Source organism: Bos javanicus, chromosome 20, assembly GCF_032452875.1.
Source record: "Bos javanicus breed banteng chromosome 20, ARS-OSU_banteng_1.0, whole genome shotgun sequence".
NCBI lineage: Eukaryota > Metazoa > Chordata > Mammalia > Artiodactyla > Bovidae > Bos > Bos javanicus.
Window position 1 is genome coordinate 12,093,737 of NC_083887.1, and position 18,382 is coordinate 12,112,118.

General features: G+C 38.7%; 1 protein-coding gene across 1 annotated transcript; it reads right to left on the reverse strand.

The window, feature by feature from the left end:
• Positions 1-5,677: 5,677 nt before the first annotated feature.
• On the reverse strand, positions 5,678-6,268 carry LOC133233343 (cytochrome c oxidase subunit 7B, mitochondrial-like). The gene has a single exon (XM_061393142.1). The coding sequence runs from the start codon at positions 6,208-6,210 to the stop codon at positions 5,953-5,955; it is 258 nt and encodes an 85-aa protein (XP_061249126.1). The 5' UTR covers positions 6,211-6,268; the 3' UTR covers positions 5,678-5,952.
• Between the last annotated feature and the right edge of the window lie 12,114 nt (positions 6,269-18,382).

The window sequence follows — 18,382 nt, forward strand, 5'->3', positions numbered from 1 at the left end:
TCAGGACTTATAAAAACACTGTTTATTAAAAGCATGTGTTCTGTAGAAGGAAAGATAAACTCAAAGTCCTAAGAACAAATGTGGGGGAAAAGTCAGAGTATAGTGAGTGGTTTTACAGTTAACTTGAGCAAACACACCCAGAATTACCAGCAAAATAGATATTTACAGGAGGGCAAACAGTATGAATGTCACTGTAGCAGCCCCGTTTCACTGAGAGGGAGAGAACACTTTCACAGCCATAAAGTAATGACCAATATTTTCCTCACCACTTTTTCATTCCTACTTCTCAACATCCCTGACAGGTAGCACCTGATGAAATTTATATTATTCCACAGCAGAAGTCTACAGAGGTTAAGAGTTTGACACAAATACAATAACTCAGGATAGGAGAGACGAGGTTAGATTTCAGGCCCAGGGTTCAGTCTATCGTTCTACTTACAAAACAGTTCTGGACAACACTTTCAAAAATGAGCTATAAATCAAAAGGAAATGAACTCTGAGTCACCTCATAACTGATCCAAAACACCTCAATTCAGAGCCACCACCCTCCAACTCAAAGTGACCAAGGGCCAAGAAATCTCATAGATCTTGCATCTTTCATGCTGAAACAGTGAATTTCTGCTTGGATCTGCAGAAATTCCTCTCCCCTCTCTTCTTATCCCTCAAAATACAGCAAAGTGTTATTTCCTTTTGCCATACTCTCTGGGGAGAGAATGGACTTGTCTTGTGTGTCCATTAATTTTTTTCTATTGTTATCTCATACTAAGTTATTTTTTTATTTTAATTGCATTGATAAATTTTAACAAGTGTGAAATTTGGTATAACCATTATTCCTGTGAAGATATAGAAAATTTTCATCACCTAAGAACTGTCCCTAAGCCTTTCTCAGTCAATTCCTCTCTATCCCCAAAAGAGGCAATAACAACACTGACTTCTAATTCCATAGAATAATTTTGTCTGTACTAAAATTTCATAAAAATGTAGTTATCCAATATGTACTTTTTTGTGTGCCTGGCTCCTTTCACACAGCATGTTTTTGAGATTCATCCATGTTATTGGGTATATTGGTACTTTGTTCCTTTTAACTGTTGAGTAATATTACATTACATTGCTGCTGCTGCTGCTGCTGCTGCTAAGTCGCATCAGTTGTGTCCGACTCTGTGTGACCCCAGAGACAGCAGCCCACCAGGCTCCCCCATCCCTGGGATTCTCCAGGCAAGAACACTGGAGTGGGTTGCCATTTCCTTCTCCAATGCAGGAAAGTGAAAAGTGAAAGTGAAGTTGCTCAGTCATGTCCAACCCTCAGCAACCCCATGGACTGCAGCCTTCCAGGCTCCTCCATCCATGGGATTTTCCAGGCAAGAGTACTAGAGTGGGGTGCCATTGCCTTCTCTGATTACATTACATGACTATACCACAACTGTTTGTCCATTACACTATTGACGGCCATTTGAGTTATTTTAATTAATAGGCTGTTAATAATTAATCTTCCACATATATATCTGAAGAAACCTTTTTGGGAACAATTGTTTTCGTTCTTCTTGAATAAATACTGAAAAGAATCATAAATCAGTTATAAGTTTAACTTTGTAATAAAATAGTTTTTGTTAACCTGCAAACCCTTTTTTGTTTGGAGGTTGCAGCATTTTACCCTCTCACCAGTAATAAACTTCTGTTCCACATCATGGGTAAAAGTTGTAATTTGTCTTTTTAATTTTAGCCAATTTAGAAGGTATGTAGTGGTATCTCATTATGGTTTTACTCTTTACTTCTCTGATAACTACACTGATCACTTTTTTTCATATTTATGTAGGCCATTAATAAATTTTTCTTTGTGAAGTGTCTGTTCAAGTTTTTTATCCAATTTTTAATTGGGATATTTGTCTTTTATTATTAAGTCATAGGAATCCTTATAGATTCTTGATATAAGAACTTGTTATATTTGTGTTTTGTGAATATTTTCTGCCAGCCTATTTATTTTTTAATATCTTTTGCTTATGATATGAGATAGGAGTTTGGTTTCCCTGTTTTTTTTTTTTTCCTTGCTGCTGCTGCTGCTAAGTCGCTTCAGTCGTGTCTGACTCTGTGCGACCCCATAGACGACAGCCCACCAGGCTCCCCCGTCCCTGGGATTCTCCAGGCAAGAACACTGGAGTGGGTTGCCATTTCCTTCTCCAATGCATGAAAGTGAAAAGTGAAAGTGAAGTCGCTCAGTCATGTTCAACACTCAGCGACCCCATGGACTGCAGCCTTCCAGGCTCCTCCATCCATGGGATTTTCCAGACAAGAGTACTGGAGTTTTTTTCCTTAGAGATATCTAATTATTTCTAGCACTGGTCGCTCAGATGGTAAAGAATCTGCATGCAATGCAGGGGAGCTGGGTTCGATCCCTGGGTCCAGATAATCCCCTGGAGAAGGGAATGGCAACCCACTCCATGCCTGGAGAAGTCTATGGACAGACGAGCCTGGCAGGCTACAGTCCTTGGGCTTGCAAAAAGTTGGACATGACTAAAGGACTAACGCTTCCACTTTTCCTTCCTTCACTGGACTGCTTTGGAACATTCATCAGAAATCAACTGGACTCTGTTTTGTTCCATTGGTCCATTTGTCTAACCTCACTTCAGCCACTCTGCCTTATTAACTGTAGCTTTATGGTCCATTTGAAAATCAAGCCATATAAGTTACTCAACTTTGTTCTTTGTTCTAGTCTAGATGCTCTACTTTCCCCATAAACATGAGAATTAGCTTGTCAATTTCAACAACAACAATAACAAAAATGCATCTGGGATTTTTATTGAGATTGCATTGAATCTGTACATCAATGTGAGGGAAGTTGATATTTTTAACAGTACAGATGTTTTTATCTTATACTTTTGCTTTATGTATTAAAGCTTGTTTACCTCATTCTGATTAGTGGGAATACTTATTAACCAAAGAGGAAAAGGAAGGAAAGATGGTGCAGGGACTAAAATAAATAGTCTGTTAAAGGGATCAGCTTTATCCTAGTCTGTGAAAAATATTCTATCCATATTCTTTTAAAAGGTTTTTAGTATAAAGCATCCTCAGCCCTCTTCTCTTTAGTCCCTTGATTCTATTTAACAGATGTTCCAAACATTTTAAAGCTTGGTTTCCATTGATTTCTTTGACTGTGCTCAGAAAATATGACCATAGAATGTTCTCATGCCATTGAGGTATTAAGGAGAAAGCATAATAATGTTCTTTTAAAAACTTTGTCCTGTAGTCCTGGCCAGATAGGAAGCATTTTTAAAAGAGAAATGAACAAACATCTCCTCCACTGTTTCTCCTTAAACAGATATGAAATAGGTACTATTGTTGGTGTGGGCGATATAAGTGAATGACAATGTGTAATTGGCAGGTTTCTCACAGTGGCTTGATTGGTCTGATGCCATCCATGCATAAGTGAGCAGGAGATACTTAAATTAAAAAAAGAGGAAAAAACCTGCTGATGCAGCTTGGGCCAGGAAAGTATTTAAGACAACAACACTGATGCACTGCACTGATAAGAGGCAGGCTTCTAAAATTTCCAGAGCTCTGCAACAGACATTTGTGGGCATTGTAGATATTATAAAACTGTATCTCTTTCAATTCTGAACTATTGGAATGCATGAATACTAATCAGAACATAAATCATAGTGACTTTATTAATACAGTTTATGAGGATTCTGAACTTAAATTTTGAACTTTTTAGCAATTAAAAAAGAGTCAGTCTAATGATCATGATATGCGAAGGTTATTTATTTGAACTAAATCAGATACAAACTGGAAGAAGCTTGAGGACTGCTCAGAACCAGGAGATGAAAGAGGAGGAAAAAAAAATCAAGAATAGGTCCAGTACCTGTCTCAGCCCCTTCTAAATAAAACTTTTCAACTGTTTACTAAAAATTGGTAATTAATACCAATTACCATCAGAGATGAAGGCAACTTCATCCTTCTAATTGTCTGGGCCAAAACCATGGAATCTTTGTTGACTCGTGTGTCTTAGATCCAATCTGCAGGGAATCCTGTTTGCTCTACCCTCAAATAGATGTTAAATTTGAACTATTCACACTACCACCACTGTTCCTTTCCCACCCACGCTACCACGATTTCTCAATTACATTACTGCATAGCCTCCTAAGGGAGCTTTCTGTTTCCAGTCCTCACTTTCTTATATCCTAGTTTCAACCCAACAGCCGGAGCAATCATTTTACAATGAAGGTATATCTTGTCACTAATTTGCTCAGAACTCGGAAGTGGCATCTCACTTTATTGAAAAACAAGCAAACAACAATCACAAAACAAGGAAGATCTTTATGTGGTCTACACATGTTGGTGTAGAAGCATCAGCATCAGTCAGTCAATAATGCCATGGTCCAGCAACCAGGCCATGTTTATACACAAGGCAGAACAGACTCCTTCCAACATCTAATGATATGACTTTATGGAGCCAGAAAGTCTCCATCATTCCAAAAAACCCTCCTCTTGCTGATGAAAATTAGAAATTCAAGCAAGGTGATCTTTATGTCTGACCTTATGACTTTGATCTTTGTTGAATAACAAATATATATTCAATGGAAAAAATATATATGCTCTTAGAAATAATATATATTTAAGAGTATCGATTTCTCATACTCTTCTTGGCAGGAAATTTTGATAGATAGCATGAGCACTACGATAAGGAAATAGGAAATGGAATAAAATCTTACAGAATAAGGAGGCAGATAATAGAGACCACGAGCATAACCACATCACAATTTTACCAAGAGTCAAAACTAAAAAGTAATTTAGTAAAAATGGTGGCTCAGATGGTAAAGAGTTTGTCTGCAATGTGGGAGACCTGGGTTCAATCCCTGGGTTGGGACGATGCCCTGGAGAAGGAAATGGCAACACACTCCAGTATTCTTGCCTGGAAAATCCCATGGACAGAGGAGCCTGGCAGACTACCGTCAATGGGCTTGAAGTCCAGACACAACTATGCAACTTCATCTTCACTTTCAATTCTCTTTTACAAATTCACTGTCAAAAATAATAGTAATGCTTGTTGCAACAATTCAATACAGAAATACGTTAAGAAGAATCTCTACTTCTATCTCTAATTCTATACCCATCACCATCAAGATACATTATTTTAACAGTTTAGTACATTTATATTTAAAGTATAACTTTAATGCTAACTGAGTTTAAATTTTTTATAATCAACTCCATTATAGTTTCCTTGGATTAAGCTTATTTTTCAAAAAAGTATTTTAGATTTCTGTAGAATATTTGAAGATAATCATTTTATTAAAAAGAAAGGTGATCTAAATGTAAAAGAACTTTTATTACATCTCTCACTAAGTCTGGCAAACTAGCTCATTAAGCAATTTTTTGCTTAAGTTGAGATTTTTGTGAAAGGTCATGCATTCTTTCAAAAGAAGGAAACGAGATGCTATTTTCCCAGTGGGAAATTTACAGAATTACTTTTTTTTTGTTTTTTTACATTGAAAGTACACTTGGATAAATTGATAATTTCTTTAATTGAATCCCTATTTCAGTGACAGCCTCTGTTCAGTGAGCACTGTTCATGAATTATTCTAAGTCTTCATAACAAGGAGAGAGCTTTATTCTGGTTTTAAAGATTACACAGTTAAGGACTAGAAATTACTCAAAGAGTTTTGAAAATCTAGAAACAGAATGTGTTCAAACTAGGATTTCTCTGATCGTTAGAGACTTGTCTACCTAATATTACATTCAGATTCTAAGTTTTTTTTTTTCCTTTTTTTAGTCTGGTCTTGAAACTTTCAAAAGAATAAGTTTTAGACTAAAATATTCCATATATATAAATTTTTTGAAGGTTTCAAGTATACTTTATTTCTTCAAACATGCCATATTTTAATGGGTACATAGTACTTTTACTTGGAATTAATTATGAGTTGATTTTGAAACAATTCAGTATTAAACCAGCTGGGATGATTACTGTTCTCTCCATTCCTTTGGGGTGACTCTGCCAACAGGCAATGGGTTCCACTCTATTCCAATTTGTGTTGCCGTATATACCCACACAGCAGCACAGAAAGTGGCTCCACTAGCTAATACGGCATTACCGTATTTGTCATGGAAATCAGGTGCCCGCTTCTGGTGGATCTGTCTTGCCACTGCTTGCTGAATGCTTTGAACTCTCAGACGACTTAGTGCATTTTTGGCCAAGAGAAACATCCTCAGGTTGAACATAAAATAGCTGCAACTACAGCTGCTGGCCTCTAGCAATCTGGCGTCTAGTACCCTTGCAGAGTCCTGTACATATATATATATATATTATATATATATATATATATATTTTGCTAAAACAAATGGGAAGGAATAACCAAAGTAACGAAGTATTTCAATCAACTCAGGATAGAATAACTTTGTATATCCAAGCCATAGTAAGCCACACCTTTGGTTTCTCAGAACCATTTTAGAATACAGGAAAAGAAACAGAAATCAAAGGTAGAATGTGGGTAGGCCTTGTTCTAAAACAAAGTCAGAAGGCAAAGTGCTAGACTGATATGGTGCGGGAACGAAGCAGACAGATGCAGCAGAACCACATTTAGAAATGGGGGGAAGAAACCATCTCTCATTTATCCAAGACAGGATGACAAATAAGTCCTACCTCATGTGTGAACTCTATCTGATTCATAGTAGCAGCCTGGAGTGAGTGCTAAAAGTCATTTTAAGGCTCTCCATGAGCTCAGCCAGAAAGTATTAGGAAGATTTGACATGTTCTAATTTGGGCATAATTTCTATGTATCTGTTATCTCAAGGAGGGTGACAAAGAAGAGATGGGGACTCATAGTAATTAAGTACTTGCTTCACATTAGGTACTTCATATACATTCTATAAATTTTCCTGGATCCAATGAGGTTAACATTATAATCTACATTTTACAGATGAGCAAAGTCATTCTCTGAGTGAAATTTGAAGAAAGAGGGAAAAAACAGTCACTTTGTAATAGAGGGAAGGAAAAGTGAAAGCAAAAATCGCTCAGTCCTGTCCAATTCTTTGCAAACCCATGGACTGAAATTCTCCAGGCCAGAATACTGTAGTGGGTAGCCTTTCCCTTCACCAGGGGATCTTCCCAACCCAGGAATTGAACTCAGGTCTCCCACATTGCAGGCAGATTCTCTACTAGCTGAGCCACAAGGAAAGCCCAAGAATACTGGAGTGGGTAGCCTGTCCCTTCTCCAGCAGATCTTCTCCACCCAGGAATCGAACCCAGGTCTCCTGCATTGCAGGCAGATTCTTTACCAACTGAGCCAGCAAGGAAGCCCTGAGGGAAGGAAAGGTAATATGCAAATAACCAGTCCTACATGAGAAGTTTGAGTTGGCTATTGTCATCAAGAAGCACCCATGTACACTAATAATTTTCATTGCTTCCGGTGTTTCCAATGCTTCTTATATTTAAGTATCACAAATATTCAGCAGTCTAAATTGTTTCATCCTTCAAGATGTGCCACTAGGCTAATTATAACCTCTTCATAAATGATGAATAATTATTCCATTTGGAAATTATTTTAGAGTTTGAAAGAAACTTTATATGAACTCTCTGATTACTACTCTTAGACCACAAAGAGATTATTTTAGAACAATCAAAAAGAAAACATTAGTCCAAGAGTACAGAACTTAACAGCAGCCTCTGCTACAGAGATACTTAGCTATTTACAACTTGGTCTGCATTTTGGATTAGTCGCTGTCTTCCTCTGGCCTTAGTTTTCCCATCGTGGGTTGGACCACTCCCTCTAAGGTTAATGTTGACTCCCACATGCTGTGGTTTCTGAGTTCAAATGCAACTCTTACCGGAAAGAGTCAGCCTTTACCATGAATAATAAATAATGTTGGCTGGTAATAAAGAATAAATATTTTCTTTCTTTTTTCAAGTCATGTAAGATATTTTTAAGATATACTGGGCATTGACTAGCCCACAGACCCAGGGACTAGGTACTGACCATTGGCTATAGGCGAGGTACTGTGTAGATGTGAGAAGAATGTAAAGCTGTATCAAGTATAAATTTGCTCTGAATTTATGAATAATAAAGGTACTTAAGTACTACAAAAATACAGCAGAAAGCTAAAAAGAATTATCAGAGTTGCACAGATAAGTTTCTACGGAAGGCAAAAGGAGGCCATACTTCTTCCTGTGGGGCCAGGGACATGACCCGGTAAAAGAAGTCTCCATGGATAGAGCCTTGTGAACAGATCTTTAAAGAAAAGGAAGACTTAGCCACACAGTGAAGCGTGTGAAGAGGAAGGTGATCCACCAGATGGTCCACCGTACGCAAAGGCAAGGAAGTGGGCAATTGCAAACATAAATGGAGAAAAGTCAACCACTCATCACGGCTGGGCTGGAAGGCTCCTGAAAGAGGGTAGTGCAGCTGACAGTGGAAAACAGAAGGGAATCCGCTATGCCAAACAAAGAAGATAAAGACCTTATTTTCTAATTTAAATCCTTTTGAGCAGGAAAATAAAATATTTGCCATCTGTCAGATTAATCTGGTAGCAGAATGTAAGCTGAATTGGACTGAGAAGATCCTGAGGATAAGGAGATCAATTAAGAACTACTTCAGGACTTCCCTCATGGTCCACTGGTTGAGAATCCGTCTGCCAATGAAAGGGACATGAGTTCGATCCCTGGACCAGGAAGATTCCACTTGTTGTGGGACAACGAGCCCATGCACCACAACTACTGAAGCCTGCGTGCTGCAACTACTGAAGCCTATGGGTCTAGAGCCTGTGCTCTGTAAGTGGAGAAGCCACCGCAATGAGAAGTCCACGTACCACACAAAAGAGTAGCCCCTGCTTGCTGCAACTAGAGAAAGCTGCACAGAGCAATGAAGATCCAGCACAGCCAAAAATAAATAAATAAATATTTTTTAAAAGAATTAGTTCAATGCCCAACCAAGAACTAAAAGTGCCTGGATTAGCATTATTACAGGAAGAATGGAGGGAGAGGGGGAGATACATGCAAAAAGTAGTAATAATCACAATAGCTCACATCTGTTGGGTATTTTGGAGAAGGCCCTGGCACCCGACTCCAGTACTCTTGCCTGGAAAGTCCCATGGATGGAGGAGTCTAGTAGGCTGCAGTCCATGGGGTCGCTAAGAGTCGTGTCACTTTCCCTTTTCCCTTTCATGCATTGGAGAAGGAAATGGCAACCCACTCCAGTGTTCTTGCCTGGAGAATCCCAGGGACGGAGGAGCCTGGTGGGCTGCCGTCTGTGGGGTCGCACAGAGTTGGACACGACTGAAGCGACTCAGCAGCAGCAGCAGCAGCATTGGGTACTTACTGTGCACCGGGCACTGTTCTAAGTGAGTAAATCATTTAATCACACAGTGCTCTGAGTTAAGTTCTGTTCTTTCACCTTTATAGATGCAAAAACTGAAGTACAGAAAGGTTAAAATTTGCCTATGGTCACCCATTTAGGGCTTCAGTCTCTGGTTCCTGAACCTTATTTTTTAACCAATCTGGTACACTGCTTCCCTGTAGATTAAAAAATAAAATAACATGGTCACTGACTGATGAGAGGCAAGGAAAAAGGAAGAATCATAATTAATGGAGAGATTCCCAAGCCAGATTGTCAGGAAGATGGAGAGGTGATTGTCAAAAGATAGAGGAGGGAAGAACAAGATGGTGGAGGAGTAGGTGGCCATGGGAGTACATCTCTCTCCATGGATACATCAGGAGTACACCTTCAGACACAGAAGCACATGCAGAACACCATCTGAGAGCAAACAGGAGAACCTGAACAGCAGAAGAGAATATATAGGCCCATGCCAAACTCGGTAGGATGAGGGAACTAGGGGGAAAAACGGGAGTGATAGTAGGACTGGACCTGCCCTTGGTGGGTGGGGGAACTGAAGCAGGGGTCCAATCCCCACATCAGGGCAATTGTCTGAGTCAGAGGAGAAACATTTAAGGTTGAGAGGGAAACAGCTGATCTGTGGCAGCCAAAGTGGAATGAGAATCAGATAGTCCTTCCCGCAACCATACATACCCTGGACAGCACAGTGGCTGGGAGCTGGAGTTTAGGGATTGTGGAGCAATCCCAGCTCGAGGGCTGCTATTGATGGTGGAGAGATGGATCAAGGGGATGTGAAGGAGAGATTGTGGTGCGAAATTCCTGCGGAGGAAAGCCAGGCAGCCATGGAAGCAAGGCTATATTGCTGAGTCACGTGTAGAGGGTGGAGCCATCACCATAGCCTTTCTCCCCGACACCAACATTGGAAGCTGAATGATAGAGAGGCTGGCCCATCAAACACCCGATGCACTGAATTACAGAGTAGGACCCCACCCAGGGTGCCCCCTTAAGTGCCTGACATGCCCATATACAGAGTAGGACGCCAGACGAGGAGGGCCTCTATGTGCCTGATGCACCGAACAGAGAAAGACCCCAGGTAAGGAAGCCCTTTAAGAGCCTGAATGGGCAGAGCTATGAAAAAAGACTGCCCAAAGAGGCCTTCTGATCACCAGCTACAAGAGGCTTGAAAAAGACTCTGATAGGGCCATAACTCCTGCGGTGGAAGCAGTCTGTGCCCCTGCACACTTGGGCCGCCTGGGTCCCCGCAAGCCAAGCAGCTGCACCACCTTCATGATTGACTCCCACTGGGGCAGAGCTGCCACAGGCAAAAGAAGTCTTGCACCTGCACGCACAGGGTCACTTTGGTAGTGTCCGACTCTTTGCCATCCTGCAGACTGTGAGCTGCCAGGCTTCTCTGTCAGGGAAGGAGGTTCTTCTCCAGGCAAGAATACTGGAGCTTATTGGTCAATACTGGTTGCCATGCCCTTCTAGAGCATTATATTTCCTGCTGCCCCAGCTGCCAACTCCCCTGAGTACCTGGTGATGCCAGAACCCCTGCGACCCAAGCAGCTACACCACTTCCACACCCACCCTCACAGGGGCAAACCCAAGCCCTCCAGGGCAGCCTCAGGAGCAAACCCCAGTGGATGACCCAAATCCAGAGGTAGAAATAAAACCACAATAGAAACCCAGGGGCAGTGTGACTAAGGAAGAAGACCTAAAACACTCCCACCAGCTGTACAAGCTGCAGATTAAATCCATATGATCAACTAGGCAGACTCTGTGTCTATGGAATATATAAAAGGTCATTGAGCACTCCCACAAAAGAAAACACACTAGTTCTGATAGCTGTGGACATTGGAGGCAAGAACACACAGGAGTAGGACCAGATTAGAATGTGAGCTGCCCTACAGCAGGTCCAGAAATCAGCACAGAGCTGGAGGGCATCCTAGGGAGGCGAGGGGGACTGTGACTCCCAGTGAGGGAAAGGACTCTGATAGCAGTGACTCAAGATAAACATTGATTATTCTTACGTTTTGACTTGTTCTGTAGATTCTTTTGGATTTTTTTTTTTTTACTTTCTCCCTGCTCTCTGTTGTAGTTGTTGATTTTATTGACACTATGAAATCTAACTAAGCTTTTGAGCTTCCCTCCCCCCCCCACCCCCCCCACAGTCACGAGTTTTATTGCTGTTATAAACCTCTGCCTCTATTTTGGGTTTTTGCAATTCCAGGGAGTTGTGTTTTGTTTTGTTTTCTTTTCTCTTTTTTTAATTTTAATTTTTAATATTTTAAACCTAGTATTATTTTTTCTATATTTATTCCTTTGTTTTTCCTACTGTTCTTTTCCCCTTGCAGTTCATCTTTAATATATATAAATCTTCTTCATCTACCTCTATTTAGCTTTGCATAGCTATTCTTTCTTTTCTTTCCTTTCAACATATTGTTAGTTTTATTTTCATTGCTTTATTCCCCAGTTGGCACCTTGCTTTAGTTTTGTTTTCCACTTTGTGCTTTAGTTAGTTTTGTTCTGGTATATATAATTTTAGGTTTATTTTGTTCACTGTGTCAATCTATTGTACTTTATTTTTGTTGGACTGTTTTGCCTTTCCTTATGGGTGTGTATATATTGGTGTATATTTAGTCACACTTTTTATTGTTATAAACCTCTGCATCTACATTTGGCTTTTGCAGTTCTGTGGAGTTTTCCTTTTTTTCCTTTTCTTTCTTCTTCCTTTTTTTCTTTTTTTAATCTTTTCTCTTTTTTATAATTTAAACTTTTATTTTTTTTAACCTTATATTTTCTCTACATTTATTCCTTTGTTTGCCTTTCCTACTGTTCTTTTCCCCTTGCAGTTAATCTTTAAGATATATAAATCTTCTTCATCTACCTCTATTTAACTTTACATAGCTATTCTTTCTTTCTTTTCTTTCTTTCCTTTCCTCTCAACATATTTGTTAGTTTTGTTTTCATTGCTTTATTCCCAATTTAGCACCTTGCTTTAGTTTTGCTTTCCAGTTTTCTGCTTCAGTTAGTTTTGTTCTTAACAGCTAAATATAATTTTTTATTTCCTTTATTCCCCAGATCAATCTATTGTACTGTACTTTTGTTGGACTGTTTTGACTTTGCTCATGGGTGTATATGTATCTGTGTATATTCCATTATTTTAATTATTTGACTGATTTTGTAACTGCTATTTGTCTGGGGTTCATCATTGGTTTCTTGCTTTTGGAAATTTGTTTCTGACTTGATGTCATAACAAATCTGACTTGATGTCATAACAAACCACTTGTGGAATTTTCATTCCTGACCAGAGATCAAGCCTAAGCCTTTGGCATGGAAACACTGACTCCAAGACCCTAGACTACCAGAGAAGTAATCCTACGGGGTGTCAAATAGTAAGAACTCACACAAAGGGAACCACTGTAATACAAGACCCTGCATCACACAACCACCAATAGCACCCTGTGCAGGATGCCTCATCTAAAAAACAAACAAAGCAAAAATACAAACCCAATCATCAGCGGACAGGATTACCACCTCACTTGGCCTTGCCCATCAGAGGAAAAGCAAACAAAAACAAACAAAAAACTCAACACAAATCTCACCCTATAAGAAGCTTACACAAACTACTGAACCAGCCTTAGAAGGAAGAAACCAAAAGAAAGAAAGAATTCAACCTTGAAGCCTGGGAAAAGGAGACCTCAAACACAAAAAGTTTAAAAAAAATAAATAAATAATGACAAGGCAGAGAAATACTACACAAATGAAGGAACAAACTAGAAACACAGAAATCCAAATAAATGAAGAGGAAATAGGCAATTTACCTGAAAAAGAATTCAGAATAATGAGAGTAAAGATGATCAAAAACCTTGAAAACAAAATGGATAAAATGCAAGAATCAATCTTTAAAGACCTAGAAGAATTAAAGAATAAACATACAGAGACAAACAACACAACTACTGATATTAAAATACTCTGGAAGGAATCAATAGCAGAATATCTGAAGCAGAAGAACAAATCAGTAAGCTGGAAGATAAAATGGTGGAAATAACTTCTGAAGGGCAGAATAAAGTAAAAAGAATGAAAAGAACTGAGGATAGTCTCAGAGACCTCTGGGACAATATCAAACACACCAATATTTGAATTATAGGGGTCCCAGAAGAAGAAACGGAGAAGGCAATGGCACCCCACTCCAGTACTCTTGCCTGGAAAATCCCATGGATGGAGGAGCCTGGTGGGCTACAGTCCATGGAGTCGCTAAGAGTTGGACACAACTGAGCAACTTCCCTTTCACTTTTCACTTTCCTGCATTGGAAAAGGAAATGGCGACCCACTCCAGTGCTCCTGCCTGGAGAATCCCAGGGACAGGGGAGCCTGGTGGGCTGCCATCTATGGGGTCGCACAGAGTTGGACATGACTGAAGCGACTTAGCAGCAGCAGAAGAAGAAGAAGAAAGAGAAAAAGAAAGGGTATGAAAAATTTTTTGAAGAGATTATACTTGAAAATTTCCCCAACATGGAAAAGGAAATAGTCAATCAAGTCCAAGAAGCACAAAGAGTCCCATACAGGGTAAACCCAAGGAGAAACATCCCAAGACACACACTCACCAAACTAACAAAGACTAAATACAAAGAAAGAATATTAAAAGCAGCAAGGGAGAAGCAACAAGTAACATACAAGGAAAACCCCATATGATTAACAGCTGATCTTACAGCAGAAACTCTGCAGGCCAGAAAGGAATGGAGGATATATTTAAAGTACTGAAAGGGAAAAATCTACAACCAAGATTACTGTACCCAGCAAGAATCTCATTCAAAATTGATGGAGAAATTAAAAGCTTTTCAGACAAGCAAAAGTTAAGAGAATTCAGTAACACGAAACAAGCTTTACAACAAATTTGAAATGGACTTATATAGTCATGAAATACAAGAGAAGAAAAAAGATGTACAAAATCAACCCCAAACAATTAAGAAAATGGCAATAGGAATATATATATCAATAATTACTTAAAATGTAAATGGATTAAATGTTCCAACCAAAAGACAGACTGGCTGAATGGATACAAAACAAGACCCATATACATGCTGTCTACAAGAAAACCACTTCAGACATAAAGACACATATGGACTGAAAGTGAGAGGATGGAAAAATACATTCTTTGCAAATGGGAATCAAAAGAAAGCTGGAGTAGCAATCTTTATATCAGACAAAATAGACCTTAAAATAAAGAAGATTACAAGAGATAAAGAAGGACACAACATAATCGTCAAGGGATAAATCCAAGAGGAAGACATAACAATTGTAAATATCTATGCCCTTATGGCAGAAAGTGAAGAGGAACTAAAAAGCCTCTTGATGAAAGTGAAAGTGGAGAAAGAAATATTTGGCTTAAAGCTCAACATTCAGAAAACGAAGATCATGGCATCTGGTCCCACCACTTCATGGGAAATAGATGGGGAAACAGTGGAAACAGTGTCAGACTTTATTTTTCTGGGCTCCAAAATCACTGCAGATGGTGACTGCAGCCGTGAAATTAAAAGACGCTTACTCCTTGGAAGAAAAGTTATGACCAAACTAGATAGCATATTGAAAAGCAGAGACATTACTTTGCCAACTAAGGTCCGTCTAGTCAAGGCTATGGTTTTTCCTGTGGTCATGTATGGATGTGAGAGTTGGACTGTGAAGAAGGCTGAGCACCGAACAATTGATGCTTTTGAACTGTGGTGTTGGAGAAGACTCTTGAGAGTCCCTTGGACTGCAAGGAGATCCAACCAGTCCATTCTGAAGGAGATCAGCCCTAGGATTTCTTTGGAAAGAATGATGCTAAAGCTGAAACTCCAGTACTTTGGCCACCTCATGAGACGAGTTGACTCATTGGCAAAGACTCTGATGCTGGGAGGGATTGGGGGCAGGAGGAGAAGGGGACGACAGAGGATGAGATGGCTGGATGGCATCACTGACTCAATGGACATGAGTTGAGTGAACTCCGGGAGTTGGTGATGGACAGGGAGGCCTGGCGTGCTGCGATTCATGGGGTCGCGAAGAGTCAGACACGGCTGAGCGACTGAACTGAACTGAACTGACTGATGCACCCATAAGACAAACACTAACACACATAAAAGGAGAAATTGACACCCCACTCACACCAATGGACAATCATCAAAACAGAAGATTAAAGGAAATACAAGTCTTAAATGATACATTAGATGAGATGAATCTCATTGATATTTTCAGGACATTCCATCCAAATGCAGAAGAATACACGTTCTTCTCAAGTGCACATGGAATATTCTCCAGAATAGACCACATCTTAGGACACAAATCAAACTTCAGTAAATTTAAGAAAATTGAAATTATATAAAGCATCTTCTCCAACCACAACACTATGAAACTAGACATCAATTACAAGAAAAAAAACTAAGAATACAAACACATGGAGATTAAACAACACATTTCTAAATAATCAACAGGTTACTGAAGAAATCAAAAGGGAAATCAAACAATTTCTAGAAACAAATGACAATGAAAACATAACAACTCAAAATCTATGGGGTAGAGCAAAAGCAGTCCTAGGAGGGAAGTTTATAGCAATACAATCCTACCTCAAGAAACAAGAAAAACATCAAATAGCCTAACTTTACATCTAAAACACCTTTACACCTAAAACTGGGGAAAGAAAGAAAAAAAAATTAGTAGAAGGAAAGAAATCATAAAGATCCGAGCAGAAATAAATGAAAAGGAAATGAAAGAAACAATAGTAAAGCTTAATAAAACTAAAAGCTAGTTCTTTGAAAAGATAAACAAAATTGACAAACATTTAGCCCTGAGTCATCAAGAAAAAAAGAAAAATAATCAAATCAACAAAATTAGAAATAAAAAGGAGAGATTACAACAGACAATGCAGAAATACAAAGGATCATAAGAGACTATTATGAACAACTATATGCCAATAAAAAGGATAACCTGGAAGAAATGGACAGATTCTTAGAAAAGTTCAATCTTCCAAGACTGAACCAGGAAGAAATAGAAATTACGAGCAACCCTGTTACAAGCAACAAAATTGAAGCTGTGATCAAAAATCTTCCCCAAAACAAAAGCCCAGGACCAGATGGTTTCACAGGTGAATTCTATCAAACATTTAGAGAAGAGCTAATGCCTATCTTTATAAAACTCTTTCAAAAAATTGCACAGGAAAAAAATACTTCCAAACTCATTCTATGAGGCCACAATCACCCTGATACCAAAACCAGACAAAGACAACACACACAAAAAAGAAAACTACAGGCCAATATCACTGATGAACATAGATGCAAAAATCCTCAACAAAATTTTAGCAAACAGAATTCAGCAACAGATCAAAAAGCTCATACACCATGAGCAAGTTGGATTTATTCCAGGAATGCAAGGATTCTTCAATATATGTAAATCAATCAGTGTGATACACCATATTAACAAATTGAAAGATCAAAACCATATGATAATCTCAATAGATGTAGAAAAAGCCTTTGACAAAATTCAGTACCCACTTATGATGAAAACTCTTCAAAAAATTGGTATAGAAGGAACCTACCTCAACATAGTAAAGGCATATATGATAAGCCTACAGCAAACATTATTCTCAGTGGTGAACAACTGAGCTTCCCCCTAAGATCAGGAACAAGACAAGGGTGTTCACTTTCATCTCTATTATTCAATATAGTTCTGGAAGTCCTAGCTACAGCAATCAGAGAAGAAAAAGAAATAAAGGGAATCCAGATCAGAAAAGAAGAAGTAAACTCTCACTATTTGCAGATGACATGATACGGCACATAGAAAATCCTAAAGATAGTATCAGAAAATTACTAGAACTTATCAGTGAATTTAGCAAAGTTGCAGGATACAAAATCAATACACAGAAATCACTTACATTTCTATATACTAACAATGAAAAATCAGAAAGAGAAATTAAGCAATCAATCCCATTCACCATTGCAACAAAAAGAATCAAATATCTAGGAATAAACTTACCTAAGGAGATGAAAGAACTGTACACAGAAAATTATAAGACACTAATGAAAGAAATCAAAGATGACATAAACAGATGGAGAGATATTCCATGTTCCTGGGTATGAAGAATCAATATTGTAAAAATGACTATACTACCAAATGCAATCTACAGATTCAATGTGATCCCTATCAAATTACCAGTGGCATTTTTCACAGAACTAGAACAAAAAATTTCACAATTCATATAGAAATACAAAAGGCCCAGAATAGCCAAAGCAGTCTTGAGGAAGAAGAATGGAGCTGGAGGAATCAACCTTCCTGACTTCAGGTTATACTACAAAGCTACAGTCATCAAGACAGTATGGTATTGGCACAAAACCAGAAATATAGACCAATGGAACAAGATAGAAAGCCTGGAAATAAACCCATGCACCTATGGGTACCTTATTTTTGACAAAGGAGGCAAGAATATGCAATGGGGCAAAGACAGCCTCTTCAATAAATGGTGCTGGGAAAACTGGACAGCTACAGGTAAAAGAATGAAATTAGAACACTTCCTAACACCATACACAAAGATAAACTCAAAATGGATTGAAGACCTAAATGTAAGACCAGAAACTATAAAACTCTTAGAGAAAAACATAGGCAGAACACTTGAGGATATAAATCAAAGCAAGATCTTCTATGACCCACCTCCTAGAGTAATGGAAATAAAAACAAAAGTAAATAAGTGAGACCTCCTTAAACTTGAAAGCTTTTGCACAACCAAGGTGACTATAAGCAAGGGGAAAAGACAACCCTCAGAATGGGAGAAAATAATAGCAAATGAACCAACTGACAAAGGATCAATTTCCAAAATAGTCAAGCAGCTCATACAACTCAATACCAGAAAAACAAACAGCCCATTCAAAAAGTAGGGGAAAGACCTAAACAGACATTTCTCCAAAGAAGACATTCAGATGGCTAACAAACACATGAAAAGATGCTCAACATCCCTCATTATTAGAGAAATGCACATCAAAACCACAATGCGATAGGACCTCATACCAGTCAGAATGGCCATCATCAAAAAGTCTACA

Coding starts and splice junctions, on each gene's coding strand:
- LOC133233343 (XM_061393142.1), bottom strand. CDS start 6,210: ATGTTCAACCTGAGGATGTTTCTCTTGGCCAAAAATGCACTAAGTCGT.